The following is a 17,198-nucleotide window of genomic DNA, read 5'->3' as shown; positions in this document are numbered from 1 at the left end:
TACCATGGAGATGTGAGCTCGCACGTGTTTGGAGCCTTGAGACAGCAGGGGATGGCCAAGGTGGTCACCAGGATATGGTCAGCGAACCCTTATCTATGGAGAAGGTGTTAGAGCTAAAGAAAAAAATGTAACCAACTTAGCTGGAGCCATTGCTTCAAGCAAAAGCTCCTCACCAACTTGAATAAACCGCTCTAGACAAAATGGGCAGCTTGGCAGCAGTAAGTCTAATCACGACAATGCTTTAACACACAATATGATGTGTTAAACCCGTAAGGATTCAAAATTATACTAGCCAAGCAAACAAACACTCAAAAAGTTCTCATCCCCTTAGAAAAATGCTGCAGAACCAACTCATTATTATGAAAACTTGAGCTATCAGGAAAAATACAGGCTTTTAATGCCTTTTCTATAGAAACCGTATCCCGGGGAGACTAAACAGCTTGTAGAAGGAAGTTGCTCTTTGTGGGGTTACTGCAGCGATAAATGAAGAAGAAATGATAGAACAGGAAGAGTACCTTCTTCCAGCTCGTAACAGCAGTGGTCACTCAGAAGGGTGGACATCCAAGAAGAAGCCACTGTTGTGCTTCCTGATGAGAGGATACAACATCATGGAAACTGTGTGTTTAACACATCTAAAAAACAACCCTTGAGGAACATCGCGGACGTGAAGTCGGGAAGATCTAAAAGCCAGAAGATCAGGGAGTTTGTTGTGATATTGAACCTCCTAATAAAGTCAGAAGCTGCACCCATAAAGTCTTGCTAACATGACCACCTAAACATGATGGCAACATACACATGCCAACGCGAACAGAGGAGATACTGTGGAGCCTTCACTCTATACACAGAAGCTGAGAGTGGGAGAAATAGGCTTCCCCAGGATTATAGCACCAACTGGTTATTCTGTACCAACTGGTTAGCCCTGAAAACATGGATCCAAGTCACATTATACAGACTGAATGGATTATATTTGTGTGGATACATATATACATATAACAATGGAAAAAGGAGGCCAAGAATTTGAAAGGGAGCAAAGAGAGAGGAATTGGAAAGAGAAAGTGAAAGGGAGAAATAACATAATTATATATCAAAAATAAAATGTACGTTTATCCCATCTCCACACACAAAGCTGAGCACAGTCAGATTGAACCTCCAAACCCAACTGTCATTTCCCAGCAAATACAAAAGGCAGAGAAACCCATTAGCTGCACCTCACGCACACAACAAGTAAAACTTAGGTTGGGATAAAGTCTACAGGACAAAGGACCTCGTTCTCTCCACAAATGGATCGCAAGTGGGGACAAGAGAGAAAAGAACCAGACAAGAGACCAGCCATTTGCAATCAGTAGATTTTATGTGGATAGCAGTACACACAAAGAACAGGATGATTAGGCAGAAGTGTCTAAACTAAGGAGTCATGAAATCATTGGTACATCATGGTTTTCAGATCTGTAAAGAGTTATTATGACTTAAAAAATACTTACTGAGCTGATAGGAGCAGATGCAGAGACCCGTGCTCAAACACTAGGCGGAGCTCAGGGAACTCCATGAAAGAAGTTGGCGAGGGGTATCTATAGGAATCAGAGGAGTCAAAGATACCAGTAAAACACAGTCCACAAAATCAACGAAGCAGGGCTCCACAGGGGCTCACAGAGAATGAAGCAACAATCATGGAACCTGCATGGGTCTTCAGTAGGTCCTCTGCATATACCTTATGGTTATGTAGCTTGGGGTTTTTGTGGGACTCTTAACAGTGGGAATGGGTTGTCTCTGACTCTTTTGCCTACTCTTGTGACTCTTCTTCATGCTGGGTTGCCTTGGCCAGCCTTGATACGAGGGTCTATAACTAGTCTTATTGCATCTTGTTAGATGTGTTAGGTGGATATCACTGGGAGGCCTGCTCTTTTCTGAACGGAGGGGCAGTGGATCTGGGAAAGAGAAGAAGTAGGGGGAGCTGGGATGAGTGGAGGGAGGGGACTCTGCCATTGGGATGTATTGTATGAGAGAAGAATAAATAAAAAGAAGATAGGAAATATACACAGAGGTGTGTGGGATTTCTGCATTTTCTCTTCCACTTACAGATATTTCGGTGTGTATTTGTTTTCTTTTCCTTTAGAGTCCCAAGAGCAGGCAAAAGAGTCAGAGACACCCAATTCCCGTGACTCCTCCCTGGAGCTGCTCCCTGAAGAACTCCTGGAGGCTCTCTCTCTCTCTCTCTCTCTCTCTCTCTCTCACCTGCATCTCCCTCTAGTTAAACCCACTTCTCCCAGAAGACAAGCACAGAAAAGAAACAAGCCCTAATTCAATTGTAGGCTTCTCTCACCACAGCAGCACCGTTTCAACACGGCAGATGTACCCCAGCTCCACCGCGGGTTAAATCCCCTTTCCATGCTGACCTAGAAACCTAAATGCCGCATATTGCATTGCTTCTCTATGAAAATCCACTCCCGAGATCAGCAGTGACCCCCCCCCCGAAGTGGTTTGGGATTTATTTGCTCATAAACCGCACAGAAAAGTGAAAGTTGCCTTTGACACTGGTCTGAACTGTGTCCTGATTGCCCTTGGCATCTCAAGTTCCCACTTGGATACGCAGATGCCCACCATCGTGCCTTCATGGAAACTCTGGACAAGAAGGAGGGAGCACTACCTTCAGGAGGTCAGACTAAATCGACCATGTACCCCACCCTCACCAGCTCGTCCGGCGATATGAAGGCTCCTGTGAGATTCAGCAAATCTCAAGGTCTTGAAGCCCAGCCGGTCAGATCACTTAGAGAAAGGCACTGGGTATGAGAACTTTCCCTGGGTTCCATATGGCTCTGAGCCACCATCCCAGGACCCACCATCCCAGGGACGGGAGGACCTCTGAGAAACAATGGGGGAGGGAGTCTGCAAATTGGCTTTGCAGACCCCACTTCACAGACTGGAAGCAGAGAGCTGGAAACCTTATGCAAATGTGCCCACCTAAGCTTTCTCTCCCTACTGCATGTGCCATAGCAGATGGGGTGGGGTGTGTGTGTGCGGTGTATGTGTGTGTCTGTATCCATACAAATGTGCTCATGAGAACTTGGTTCTGTATTTGTCATCATTGTTCTGAGTATTACACTCTATTGGTTGCATACAAAGACTTCTAGTTTTAACTGAGGTTCAGCTGAAATTGCTGACTTTTTCTTTTGTCAAAGCCACCCAGTGTCTCAGGCAAGACTGTCTCTTCCATGATCCAAAGACCACTAGCAGGTGTGGCCAGGGCTGCCGGCTCACTGGCTTTTATAGCCCTGCTTCTCTTTCCTGCTGAGTGTGGCGGCACAGACCTGCAATCCCAGGACTTCAGAGGGCTGAAGCAGGAAGATCCAGAACCTGGGGCCGGCCTGCACTGCATTAGCAAGATCCAGCCCAGCCTTGGCTTCATACAAAACCTTGTCTCAAACGTATACATAAATAAGTCAGCTCTTCTTTCTTTTTGGCTTTGTTCTGGGTTGAAGCTCTCATAGCAGAAGCCTTGAAATAGACAAAAGTTTTACTTCTCCTGGACTGGGTCATCTTCTCTGTTTCTGAGCATGTTTGTGTGGTGCCAGCCGGGGTGGGGAAGGTTGTCAGCTGCTAGTCTGTGTAATAGGATGCTTATAAGTCTCTTGGTGTCTTCTTGTAACTTCTTGCAGAATTCGGGGTCTTCTCTCAGCTCTGTAATGCACACAGACAATTGCACCCCTGTGGCCAGTTATTTTTCTCTTCCTGTCTGAAAGAAGACAGGTTTTGGACCTGCAGTACATCATCTTCCTAGGTTTCGCATACGTCATCCTAGCTCACCCTCAACACAGCATACAGAAGCCAGCAGCACTCCTTCAATGCAGAATGAGGCTTTGCATTCTAAGTTGATGCTGGACAATCTCAGGATGAAAGCAAGGTGGTGCTGGCTGTTATCCCCTGCCTTGTGCAGACCCAAGAGCCACACCCTAGCATGTGTTTTCACCCAGAAGGACTCTTCCGCATCTTCCCTTTCTGAATTCCAGTTGAAGCAGAACAAATTCGTCCAAGGTGGTGATTTTCAGTTCCCGTATAGCACATGTTGGTAAGCTCAGTTAGTTTACACCAGCCAGTTAATCCACTAGAAAGTATGTCTTTTATTTTCCAATAGAAAACTATACATGTTTTTAAAATATTACATAACCCACACCTCAATTTTAATCTCATTTTAATTGCCAAGATAGTGGTGGCAACCACAAGATTATTAGCACTGGACCATGGGAGAGCATGTCGATGTGATCCAGGAGAACATGTTATGTGTTGAAGACATGAATGCCACATGCCTTGCACACCCTCCACTAACGTCAAAGCAGCACCCCAGGCCACGCGGATAGAAGGAGTGACTGTAGATGTGTATGAAGGAAAACTCCACTCTCAAGGCCCCTTGCTTCCCTGCCTTCCTGCTAGAGCCCCTCGGCTCTGCATCAGATAACTGTACCCCCAGCACCAGCCATGGTGGGCCTTGTCCACAGGTTCTGTGTTACCCCCTAGGGGCAGACTGTGTGCTGAGAATCAGTAAAAATAAGAAGAAGCTTGGGGTTGGGTTCAATCTTCCCTTCAAAGTCCAACTCTAACCCTCGGCAGCCTTTTCCATTTGTTACAGCTCCATTTCCTACATTTCTTAGCTCCATCCTACATTCCTATTTTCTCATTTCATGTGCACGAGTGTTCTGGACTGCCTGTATGCACAGCACTAGAGTGCCTGGTGCCTGTGGAAGCCAGAGGGTATCGTGAGTTGACGCACGGTGCTGGGAACCAAGCCTGGGTCCTCTGCAAAAGCGGTAAGTGCTCTTAACCACCAAGCCCTTGCCTTAGGCCCCAGTTTCCTCATTTGTAAGAATGGAATTAAGGATTTGTAGTTTGGAGTAACTTAAGGGGGAACAGTGTTGTAGATGAAAGGATCCAAGAATAGCAGGGACTTAACAGTTAGTACCTTTATAGACACCTAGTTACTTTGCAAAAATCTACAATATTGTCTTGGAAACACGATACAACAGAGAATAATCCTTATTTCACGGATAGATTAGTTGAGAATAAAATCATTTCTGATTTTTGTCACAGCAACCACCAGTTTCTCAGAGCAGACTCAGCAGAATAACGGCATCCCACGATGGTAGCTGTTTTTCATGGGTTATCCCATGGGAAGCTGGAAAGGGGAGATGGATGGAAACCAGGGAAGTCAGAAAATTCTAAGTAAAAGTCAATGGGTGGGTAGAGGAAACAGGGAAACCAGTCATTGCCAATGCCCAAGTAAAGTGGACTACAAGTCCATAGGCTTCAGGATTCCAGGTTACACATGGTACCTACCAGGCTCCCACTATAACATAAAAGCAACCCCCGTACCCATCTAAAACAAACTCTAGAAGGCTGGGGGAGGGGCTCCATGGCAGAGGGCTTGATTAATATGTAAGAGCCTTGAGTTCACTCTCAAACCCCCCAAATAAATAAATCATAAAAACTCCAACACACATCTTAATATTTTAAAACGTTCAAAATGTGCACATTCTTAACCCAAAATTAAAAACACATAGTAAATGTGCCAGACTTTGCTGTCCCCTCCATGGGAGCCTTTACCTGTTGGGAGGAGTGGATGGGGATGGGCTGGGGTGGAGGGAAGGGAGGGGAGGTGGAAAGAGGGGGTAGAATGTAAAATGAAATTTAAAAAATTAAAAATTAAAAAACACGTATTAAAAAATAATTCTTCTCACTTTTGGGGACTGAGAAAAGAAGCGTACATAGTATAGAACAGTAAAAACTGGGGCAGGGTGAAGTGGCCAGGCTGGGTCTGTAATGCCCAATGAGGCAGGCTGGTGATTTCTCAGTCCACGCTGAGCCCTGAGGGGGTGGGGGTCACAAACCAGGAGCAGAGGAACCAGAGTCAGTGGAGACAGCAAAGGTGAAACCGAAGAGGAAGGTGGGTGTGCAGCACTCAGAAGTCTCCAGCCAGGGGCACCAGGGAGATTTCAGGAGCAATCATTGGGCAGGAAACATGCAACAAATCTGGCACACGTCAAACCCGCTTCTCTTGGAGACTAGTTTCTGCACTGCCCACTGCGCTCTGAGTTTCTCTCTGGAGCTCCGAGGAGCAGTTCTCACTTTTCGGTGCCGTTGTTCAGGATCTGCTCCTCCGGTCCCACTCTCCACCCTGCTCTGTATCCAACATTCCTCTGTACCCAGTATGCTCCTATTCGCTCTGATTCACGGGTGTGTTCGGTGAGAGGCAGTTACAGACACAAGATCCCTAAAATGTAGGCCAGTTCCATCAAGCTATTTACCCGTTTGTCTCTTTGTCTGCCTGCCTCTGTTTCTCTCCGTGTCTCTGTCTCTTATCTATGCACGCACATGTGTGTGCTCATGCGCACTTGCCCAGCTAAGACTGCCCATCCATCCCCTGGTTGCATCTCTCACATGCCTCCTTTAGGTCACAGCTTCTGCAGGCTTCTGTAGATTTGATTCCCTGGGTTTCCACAACCACTCCCACCCCATGACCCTTCCACGGTGGTCGTGGTTCTCTTTGAATCAGGGAGCAGCAAAGCTGTGGCTGGCTCTTCTTGTCTCATCCAAGTGAAGTGGTTGCTTATAGCCTCTGGCTGGCTCCAGCAATTCCTGTGGCTGTGAGCTCTTCATGCCCAGCAGAGATCCCCACAAAAGCAGAAAGTAAATACTTATCGTTGTCCATCAGAAACCTCAGCCTGGCTCGGTGGCTGTTACCTATGTGAAGACTCCCGAATTTTAGGTTGTACTTACCCACCTGACCCTAAGTTCTCCCCTGCTCCTCCCCAGCGGATATTCCAGTCTTGGGACTCTATCTTCCCAAGAATTCGCTTGGAACTCGCACTCTGCTTGGCTGTTTGGATTCCTGGCCTATTACCGAGCTGGTGTCACAAACTGTACCCTGCCCTCACCTGTATGTCCTGTCCCATTAGAGCTCCATCAGGTGGTCACCAAGGGGAGATGACACTAGAAACTGTCTCACCTCTAAATGCACAGCGTCACTTTCTGTTTGAAGTCTTTTTGTTGTTGGTTTGGTTTCGTTTTTCGAGACAGAGTTTCTCTGTGTAGCCCTGGCTGTCCTGGAGCTAGCTCTGTAGACCAGGCTGGCCTTGAACTCACAGATCTGTCTCTGCCTCGTGAATGCTGGGGATACAGGTGAGCACCACCCCTACCAGACTCTGATTTGAAGTCTTATTGGACGATGTTATAAAGAAGAGGTATCTAGTAGTCCTTAAAAATTAGTATAACTACAGTACAAAACAGGAAAGCAATTGGAATGGAGTCCCTTGGGCTGGAAACAGAGATCAGTGGCCAAGCTTGCCTCCCATGCAAGGCATTGTGAGTTCGATTCCCAGCACTGGAGACAAAAGTAGAAGGCAACCGCCAGCTTTAATTCTGTGTGTTGGGGGGAGGGGAGCAAATTTTGATAAAATACACAACAGCAGGAATTAAACCAGAGCCTGACTAATGTAAATTACAGGACTCGCCAGAGCCGACTAAACTCTGTGTTCTGTTTAGAAATAAAACAAAAACATAACAACAACAACAACAAAAAGATAAAAGGAGTAGCCAGAACTCCAAGAAGGAAGATGAGGCTAGGCAGGTGTTCTGCCTGACCTCCACCCTCTTTCATCATTTCAAAACCTTTACCTTGAACCTGGAAACAACCTAGATGCCCATCAACGGAAGAATGGATGAAGAAAGTATGGAATATATACGTATTAGAGTACTATTCAGCAGTAAAAAACAAGGACTTCTTGAATTTTGCAGGCAAATGGATGGAAATAGAAAACACTATCCTGAGTGAGGTAAGCCAGACCCAAAAAGAGGAACATGGGATGTACTCACTCATATTTGGTTTCTAGCCAGAAATAAAGGACATTGAGCCTATAATTAGTGATCCTAGAGAAGCTAAATAAGAAAGAGAACCCAAAGAAAAACATATAGGCATCCTCCTGAATATTAACCTTCAGCAGACGATGAAAGGAGACAGAGACCCACATTAGAGCACCGGACAGAAATCTCAAGGTCCAAATCAGGAGCAGAAGGAGAGAGAGCATGAGCAAGGAACTCAGGACTGCGAGGGGGGCACCCACACACTGAGACAATGGGAATGTTCTATTGGGAACTCATCAAGACCAGCTGGCCTGGGTATGAAAAAGCCTGGGATAAAACCGGACTCTCTGAATATAGCGGACAATGAGGACGACTGAGAACTCAAGAACAATGGCAATGGGTTTTTGATCCTACTGCACGTACTGGCTTTGTGGGAGCCTAGGCAGTTTGGATGCTCACCTTACTAGACCTGGATGGAGGTGGGTGGTCCTTGGACTTCCCACAGGGCAGGGAACCCTGATTGCTCTTTGGGCTGACGAGGGAGGGGGACTTGATTGGGGGAGGGGGAGGGAAATGGGAGGCAGTGGCGGGGAAGAGACAGAAATCTTAAATAAATAAATAAATAAATAAATAAATAAATAAATAAATAAAAACCTTTACCTTGTAGATTCCCTTCATGTGGGGCATGGCCCCTCAAGGGCAGAGGCAGCTGAAGGGACTGTGACAGCAAAGCAAAACATCAAGATCAATGCAAATCCCAGATGATTTGCAGGGAGCTGACCCTTAGAGACCCAGGTGGGCTGCATGGTCCAGGCTTCTCCCCACTTAGACTTCCCAGACAGCTGTAAAGACTCAGATCCTGACTCCATAGATGGAGAGGGCTGTGTCCACAGCAATCCGACAGAACATCTGGCTATAGGTGGTCACACATAATTTATCTGGGCCACAAAACAACTTAAGTCACTTAAAGCATGGGATCTCCAAGTGTGGCCCCCAGATCAGCAACAAGACATCTCTTAGAAACACCCTGAAACCTCAAGCTCCGGGGTCCCTCCCAAGACCTATTAAATCAGACACTCCTGGGGTGGGACCCAAAGCCACTGTGCGCTTTAACAAGCTCTCCAGGTGACTCCCACCTGAGGCTGATGACTAGAAAGATGAAAACTACTAATAAAAAGTAGCTCTAATCCTTCCCCCTAATAAAATCTCATTGTTTACAGTAAGGTCCCATAACTATTTAATTTAGCATTATCCTCACTGACTCTAGAATGCCATGGAGCAATGCTGTGAAGTCGTCTATAACTGGCTTAAGCACACCCCTTTAAAAGAGATTTAGCCTCTTGCATAGGCTTTGCACAAAAAATATTATGGACGCTCTCTGAATCTCCAGCGTCTACAGTAGAGGTTGGCATGAATGCCAGCTGAAGGCATAAATGAGCATGCTGTAGGCAGTATAAGGGGGAGTGGTGATGGTGCCAGCCATCAACACAGAGGACACTAACTGCATCTGTATCCAGACTACAGCTCACCTGTGCTGAGGATGGAGCAAGTTGAGTGTACCATCAGTAAAGCCTGTGCCAGGACCGGCTGTTCAGTCCTGGATGCTCCCAGCAGCAACAGCTGGTATGGGAAACAACTGGTAAGACTTCCTGGTTCCTCCCCAAGAGAAGGCCAGTCGTCTCCGCTGCGGATTTCCGAACAGCAACGACAGAATTGGCGCACACCAGGAGCGAGCATCCTGCAGAAGGCTCCTCTTAGAGTACTATCTTAAAAGGCAAGCGAGGGAGACGAACTGCTAGGAAGGAGCATTTTTACAGCAACTGAGAGACAAACTCCTTACCAGAAATGGAAACTCGTGTGATATCATTGCACTGCCTATGAATTATTAATGCTTATAATCTTTTTGCCATTTAGGTATTCAAGAAGGTTCCTGTTGACATCATGTTTGACATCATAATGCTTCATCATTCTAAAAGCTTAATGAAATAAATGATTGCTAGAAAAAGAGAGAGAGAGATCAAACACACTTCTTTTTTTGCACTCAGGGGAATACCAGAAGCCAACTAGATAATAGTGTTTATAATTGACGTAGAAAGAGGAAGAAGGGAACTCTTGAAACCCAGTACTGCTGTAAATAGGACCAAATAGCAAAGACTTTCCTTTTCTACTCAAGCAGTCAGAAAGGGAGGAGGAGCCATGTGGCTGCCAACTCTCACACACTCATAAGGCAAAAGAATTTTTATTCTAAAAAGGAAAAGGAAAATTTTCTACGAAATCATCTCATCCATGTAAGGGCACAGGACATGTGAACTTTCAGACTTCAAAAGACCACAGAATTTTAGTCAGAGGCCAAAGAGATACTATTAAATATTTGGGGTAATTCTGTGCTAAGAAGTTCTATAGCATTTGTATAAATATACCTGATCTAATTTCAAATGTATAATTTCTGAGGTTGATGGACTGCAGATCCATGTTGAATCACTGAAGTGACACCCTCCTTTCCAACATCCTTTGCAATGGCATGGAATGAATTAAGCTCTTATTTGGACATCTTGTTGATAAAGTGAGTCAAATTCCTTCCCAGGTCAAGCCTTTTAACACTTAAGTCAAGTAGCCTGAGATTTACTCGAGTTTATAGTAACTGCTAATAATCAGAACTTGTTCTCTCCGTCAGTTTTTACTCTATTTGGGCTCTAAGTAGCCTCTTGAGGAAAGCATTAAGACACAGAAAAATGGTCTCATTCATTATTTTTTTTTCCTTTCACTAAACAAACACCAAGTAGCCAGGGTTGCCAGCTACTAAAAATGAGTCCCTTGCTACTATGAAAGGTAAAAGAATGCCTAGGTTTCTCTTGAACAACCAGGACGAAATACCACGAAGTTCCCGAACAGTCACCGTTCTCAACCACTGCTTCAGGCCTTCAGATTCCCTTCCACAATCCCAACTGGAGGGTGTTGCTAAAAATAGCCTTTGTAACACCTTAAAATTTCTTCTAATGCTAACTTTATGTTACTGCTGGCAGGAGACCTAAAAAGCAACAAACAAAGCAAACTTGGTGCCCACCACATGCCTCTCTGTGTGTGTATGTGTGTGTATGTGTGTGTGTATATATACATATATATGTATATATATTCAATTAGACATTTATATATAATAAACATATTATATATATAATAAACATACATATATAAATGTCTAATTGAATCCAGGTCTCTACTCTTTGGATAAACTGTTAATATTCAAAGTAAGTAAAACTTATTCCTGCTACATAGAAGGTACATATTTAATGGTATGTTTATGTTAAAGGTGTTCCCAATTATTACCAGAGAAACATCACAGCTACTAGTAAACACTGGTTAAGTTTTATGTGTCAAAATGAGATTCCATTTTACAAAAATTAACTTGGTCAAAAGAAAGCCCACTCTCCCTCCCTTTCCTCCAGTTTGGATACACTTCATCCAGGGAAGACCCCGAGCCTCCTCACACTGGGCCAACTGTTGAGCATATTTTTACCTACAAGATATACAGTTGTGTCTTTGTCAAGGAATCATGCAATGGTCCCTGGTGATCGACTGACTACGTAAGAGCTGTGTCTATCAAACACTGAGAGTTTAGAGGCGTGTTTTTTTTTTCCTCTCCACGATGAGATGTGTCATTAATCTTCAATTTGCTCTTAAGTGATTACATCTGACACAATGGTTTCCTCTTGGATGTAATAGTACTTTGAAAACATACAGATGGGCACTGTTGGACTAAATGTTCATCAAGAACTATCTGGAGACTAACCGTTCCACACCCTCACACTCTCATTCCCCATGGCAGGTAAGTGTGCAGAACCGTCATTCTGAGGTAGCTGCCCTGAACTGAAAACCACCTCCCTCCACAGTGGCTGACATTCCAAACTCTGTGTTCTCTCCATTATGTCCAGGATATAGTCATCCCAGAGAAACACTACAGGGACAACAGGTTTCACTTGGCTCCCCTATCCCCTTTCTATAGCTCTTCAAATATAAACTGCCTGATTCATTCACAAATCCCTGCACTGGGCCACGGCGCCGAGAGTTCCATCCAGCCAAGCTGACTTGCAGGTGAAAATCGGAACCTACATGCAGATCGAGATCAACGCTAGGATTTCATTCAGAGAAACTCGCATGCTCTTCTTGGCGATGCATGCCCATCCCTCCAGCTACATCCATTGGGCCACAGGCCGCCCCAACTGCTTTCCTCTGCGCTGCACTCCACCTGTCCCCACCCCAGGACCAGCTAGGGTTGGTCCCCTGCACCCTCCAGGATCTTTTCCTTTTCCCGATTCCATGGGCCTTCATCACCCGCAAAAAATGAAAAGTAAACTCCTCCTTAGCAACACTCTCCCCCAAACGACCGCCCAACTCCCGCACGAGCCCCCTACCCGGTACAGACCCGACGGACAGCACCCCAACAGCTCGCATTTACCTTGACGCTGGTGTAGCTGGTCTGGGTCTCGGCCTCAGCGCTGCTGCAGCAGTGGCGCCTCCGGCCCCGGCAGGTGGTCACGGCGGGGCCCGAGGACCCCGTGCTGCTGCCACTGCCCAGTTCTGCCCGGGACCTGCGGACTCGGACAGCGCCCGGGGGTCCCGCCGCGCGGCTCGGGGGCATGGCGTCGGCGGCGTCGGTCTGCACGAAGAGGCCGTGCAGGGGCGCCGTGGGGCCCTGCGACAGGCTGCTGGTCTGGCGGGGCGAGTTGGACTCATCTGAGTCCCGGCAGTAGATCACGCCGCTCTGTGAGACATGGATGCTGGGGGCGCAGCCCATCCCTCAGCCGGGATCCCCAGCGCGCGCCCGCCCGCGCCCCCGGGCCACCCAGACTCGGAGCTCCCCGCGGCCACCTGCAGTGAGGGGGCGGGCGCGGTGACGGTGGCGTCGCCCAGACTGCGCGCCCCCCAGCCTGGGTGGCCACCGCTCTGTCGGGCTTGCCTTCCTCCGTGCCCCCTGGCAAGCGTCCGGGGACAGCACGCGTCACCCCAACTTTCCCTCCCGGGCCATCTTTCTCCCGGAGCGGCAGAGCGCGCACACACGGCCCGCGCGCCCCGGCGGCCGCCACCCTCCCCGCCGCAGCGCCCCAAACGCGCGCCCCGCGCCTCCGCCCTCCGCTCCGCCCGCGCCTCGGCCCGCACCGCCCAGCTCCCCACACCCGGGCCAGGGCGCCGGCCCGCCCGCCCGCCGGCCGGCTCCGTCTTCCCCACTTTCAGTCTTCGCACGTCCCCTTCCCGTCTCTGTCCTCCTCGGGGTCCCCAAGGGCCACCCCACTGCATTCTGCTCCCTGCCGCACAGCGCCTGGCACCGTGCCTTGGAGCCCTCCCCAGCTCCTGGCTGCCCAGAGGCCTTGTTCCTTCGGGAGACCCAAGTCCACAAGGCCCCCTAGTGCCCTAGCCCTCTCCCCCTAGTCTGCACAAGACCCTTTCCCGGCCCAGAATGGCTGGGTAGACTTTTGGGGTAAGTGTCTTCTCAAAAAACACATCTTCAACGGCATCCCTGACTTGTCACCAGGATGCCCTTCCCAAACAGCAGGGAACATAGAGCTCAGACCCATGGAGCCCATTGACGGGCTTGTCAACACAACTTGAGGAGTTGAGAGACTCAGTTTCATAAATAGTTACATCTTCATTCGTTTCAATGCCAGCATCCACATACTAATCTTAAGGTTCAACTGGGTGGCGGTCCAGCCTTTAGAAAAAGTCCATTCCCTGTCTGCATATCCTTCGGAAGTTTATGCCAAGAGATGGGCTGTGCCACTGGGAACTACACCCTCATCTCAGTCAAAGATCCAAAGAAAGAAGACATCTGTCTGCATGTGGTTTTTTTTTTGTTCATTTGTTTGTTTTGTGGTTATTTGTGTTTTGTTTGGTTTGGTTTGGTTGTTTGTTTGCTTGCTTGCTTTTGTTATTTGTTTTTTGCTTTCTCCCCTAGTTTTCAGCTCTTCTCTGGGTGTCACTAAACGTTCATCCTGACTTTCAACTCACCCAACCTCCCACTGCTGTCTATCACCCTGGATTGGGCAATCCAAAATGGCCTCTCTCCGTTCTTTCTGAGAGGCCCACAGTGGTTGAGCCCCGCTGTGGAGGACGGGGATTCTTTTAGAAGCAACTATGCCATGTTATAGCCTCCAGTCACCGCTTGCCCACCTACTCATGGGCCCCTTCAGTGATTTTTGCCACAACCAATGTGGCACAAGGGAGATCGTAAAACAGGACTCCATTTAGATTTCTGTTAGGACAAATTACAATGCAAAATACAAAGAAATAAGTATCCAGTTCAAAACAACATGGCTCTCCTCCTTTCCCCCATGCCGTCAACCCTTAGTTACTGGAAGGTGTCAGCTGATGTCTTCTCACTACCAAAGAGAAACAAGATATACATCCCTCCACATCTGAAGTCCAAACTGGGTATGGTAGTTAGTTTACCCCTATAATTCTACAAATTGGGAGGCTGAGGCAGGAGGATTACACATGAAGTCAAGCCCAGTCTGATCTCTAGGTCAGTAGGTCTACAGATGAAACTCCAGTCTCCAAACAAACATTGCCACATCCCAAGTTCCGACAGAGAGTCAACTTTATTCTATTGTTTTGTGTCTCAGTTTACCTGTCACTTTTTTCTTCATCTTAATGACATTAAAAAAAAATCCTTCTTTAGTTAGTCTGAGAAAAATCCCTGTTCAAAGGGTTTCCCAATGGGTTGAGTTTCCCCAGCAAACTTTGAGGTAGTGTTTGGCAAGGAGTTATTGAGTGTCCTGAAAGCAACATTTGGAGAACAAAAAGAGAAGTGATGTCTGAGCTGAGGGAGAAACTGACCTAGCCTTGGGCATCCTTCAAGGAGGATGTCTGCGCTCTGATGATGCTTCAGAGAGGTCCTGAGGTGGGGCCACAAAGAGGGACCTTTGCATACCCGTGTAGATCAATCATTTCTCCCAGCTGTGTCGGTGGCCTTGGGCAACGTGGACCTCTTTAGCTAAGGCACCTCCCCCCTCTTTACAGAAGGGCAACAGTACCAAGGTTTCTGCTGGCAGCATGCCCTGCAGCTGGAGGAGTAAATTAGCCTTTCTTTTCTGACATCACAGCTCCCCCACAGCTCCCTTGCACATCGATTGGGCACCGTACAGATGATACTGCCATAGTACAGGGGGACGATAATTCACTTAAAACTATATCTGATATCTACCATCTGTAACAGGTTTTTTTTCTTTTGGGGTCACCAACCAGCTCCCAAATTATGATAGTTTGGGCATTATTTAGTTTTGAATTATTATTAGTGTTGAATGCTAGGCCTGGCTAGCTCTTTTAACTTAAAGTCACCTGTTTCTCTTTATCTACCTGTTGCCTCGGGCTTTTTACCTTCCTCCTTTCTTCCTGTAGATCATTCACTGCTTCTCTACATCTGTCTGGCATCAGCTTGGCTTCTTGCCCCAGATGTCTCCTTCATTCTCACCTCCTCTAATTCTTCATTTCTCTTCTTCCCAAGCCTAGACTTCTCCTCCTATTGAGTCTCTCTGCCTGCTAACCCCACCTATTCTTTCTCCTGCCTAGCTATTGGTTATTCAGCTTTTTAATAGACCAGTCAGGTGCCTTAGGCAGGCAAGGTGAAACAAATGCAACACATCTTTGCATAGTTAAACAAATGCATCATAAGCAGAAGAAACACACCTTCGCACAGTTACAAATAATATTCTGCAGTATAAACAAAGGTAACACATCTTTGCCTAGTTAAAATAATATTCCACAACAACCATCTGCCTTCCTTCTAATGGATCACTGAGGAGCAAACAGTAGCAGAGTTAAATTATAAGACCCCCAAAATCTCCATTCCAACTCCTGGCAAGGTTACTTTTCCTCAGGGAGTAAGTTCCTCTACACCCATCTCAGGCACTGTCCTTCACAACACTGCGCATCAGATACTTCTCATGCCGTTGCTATGTTCAGAGTGTTCTCAAGGAATTATTCAACGAAACTACCCATTGAACAGAAAAGTTCCCGTGATGCTTTGGAAGGCTAACCTATGATAAAAACACAAAATATACCCTTTCTTCTGGTAGAGAGCCTTAGGATATAAATCGTGATGACACAGACATCCAGAAACAAATTTAGGTTGGACTTACACATTATAAAAAGTGAGTAAGCCTCAAGAGGGATGGCCTCAATGTAACCAGTGAATAGGACCAGACAGCCTTAGTGGATTCATTGAGCATTTCATAGTGGCACCAGGCCATGTGACTTCTCCATGGGATAGAAGACAGAGCAAAAGTACTTTAGGTTACATCCCATTTCCAAAGCAGCCAGTAACTCAGACACAACTTCCACCTCCAACTCTGGCTTGGTGAAAGAAAGATATATATATTCATGATGTCTCTGTAATCTCCAAATGCTCTCAGTGGGAATGTGTGGCCTGCCCCCATGACAGGGACAGATCTAATCTGATGGCTGAAACTTACAGCAGTGTGTAAATGGACACAAAATCAGCTGAAATCATACCCCCAGCTTAGTTCTAAGACCCGAACGCTGGCCTCAGGAAGTGATTTCTGAACTGGTTCCCCTGCAAGGACGCAGAGCAACCCAGAGCGACAGCAGTGTCAGCATGTGCAGACACTGCAGCTGTCATTGAGGCCCAAGTGGTAAAATAAGGTCAGAAAACCCAGCATTATAAAAAGAAATTAATTAAAGTGAGAAAATTGTAGCAACAATGTCCAAGAAACAAGTCGAAAGAAAGCCAATTGAATTTTTTAAAATGTACTTAAAAAGAAAGTAGAAATGTAGCTCATGTTCAAGGTCAGCTGCGTGGCTTTTATGTTTGATAATAATATTGAGCAAGAGCTTGCTGCAGAATTATGACCCAGAGCCCTGCAAGATCGTGAAGAATTAAGGTCCATTCTCCTTCGAAAATGGAATGAATCTCCCAGAATTCCTCTCAAGGAGCAGAAAATGTGATTAATACATTTTGAATCATTTTTAACCACAAAGGTTAAAACAACCATGGTCACCTAACTGATCTTTAGATAACCAAACATTTAATCAACCGATCAACCTTAGAGAACTTCTGGGTTCAGACAGTGTTCCTCATGGGAGAGCCTTGGGAATGCAACCACCTGGCAGGTCATAGGACAACATTTCTGAGGCAACCCAGACCAGCAGAAGGTTCACTGAACTCAGAAGAGTCACTCTGAAACCTGACTCTGTGCAACCCTGGGGAAGTCATTTAACCTCTGATCTGCAATGTCCTGCATCATCTCTGACCTCTCAAAATCACTGACATTTGAGTGCTAAGAACTTTGTATCTTCTTTTGGGATGGTTTTTAACTTAAAATCATGGGCTTTAAAAAAAA

General features: G+C 46.6%; 1 protein-coding gene across 9 annotated transcripts in view; it reads right to left on the bottom strand.

The window, feature by feature from the left end:
• The window catches only part of Pde8b (phosphodiesterase 8B), a 215,965-nt gene that overhangs the window by 175,242 nt on the left and 23,525 nt on the right, over positions 1–17,198 (bottom strand). For 6 of the 9 annotated variants that reach the window (XM_050153861.1, XM_050153863.1, XM_050153865.1 and 3 more), the window contains exon 1: positions 12,302–12,935. The exons of the other annotated variants lie outside the window; for them this stretch is intronic. In XM_050153861.1, coding sequence (XP_050009818.1) covers positions 12,302–12,640 — 339 coding nt within the window. In that variant the 5' untranslated portion in view covers positions 12,641–12,935. Of the gene's footprint in view, positions 1–12,301; positions 12,936–17,198 lie in introns of those variants that run through there. 9 annotated transcript variants of the gene reach the window in all.

Source organism: Alexandromys fortis, unplaced genomic scaffold, assembly GCF_014885135.2.
Source record: "Alexandromys fortis isolate MF-2015 unplaced genomic scaffold, M_Fortis_MF-2015_v1.1 scaffold_79, whole genome shotgun sequence".
NCBI classification, from domain to species: domain Eukaryota; kingdom Metazoa; phylum Chordata; class Mammalia; order Rodentia; family Cricetidae; genus Alexandromys; species Alexandromys fortis.
The sequence above is the reverse complement of the archived record's forward strand: the minus strand, read 5'-3'. Positions and strand labels throughout refer to the sequence as shown.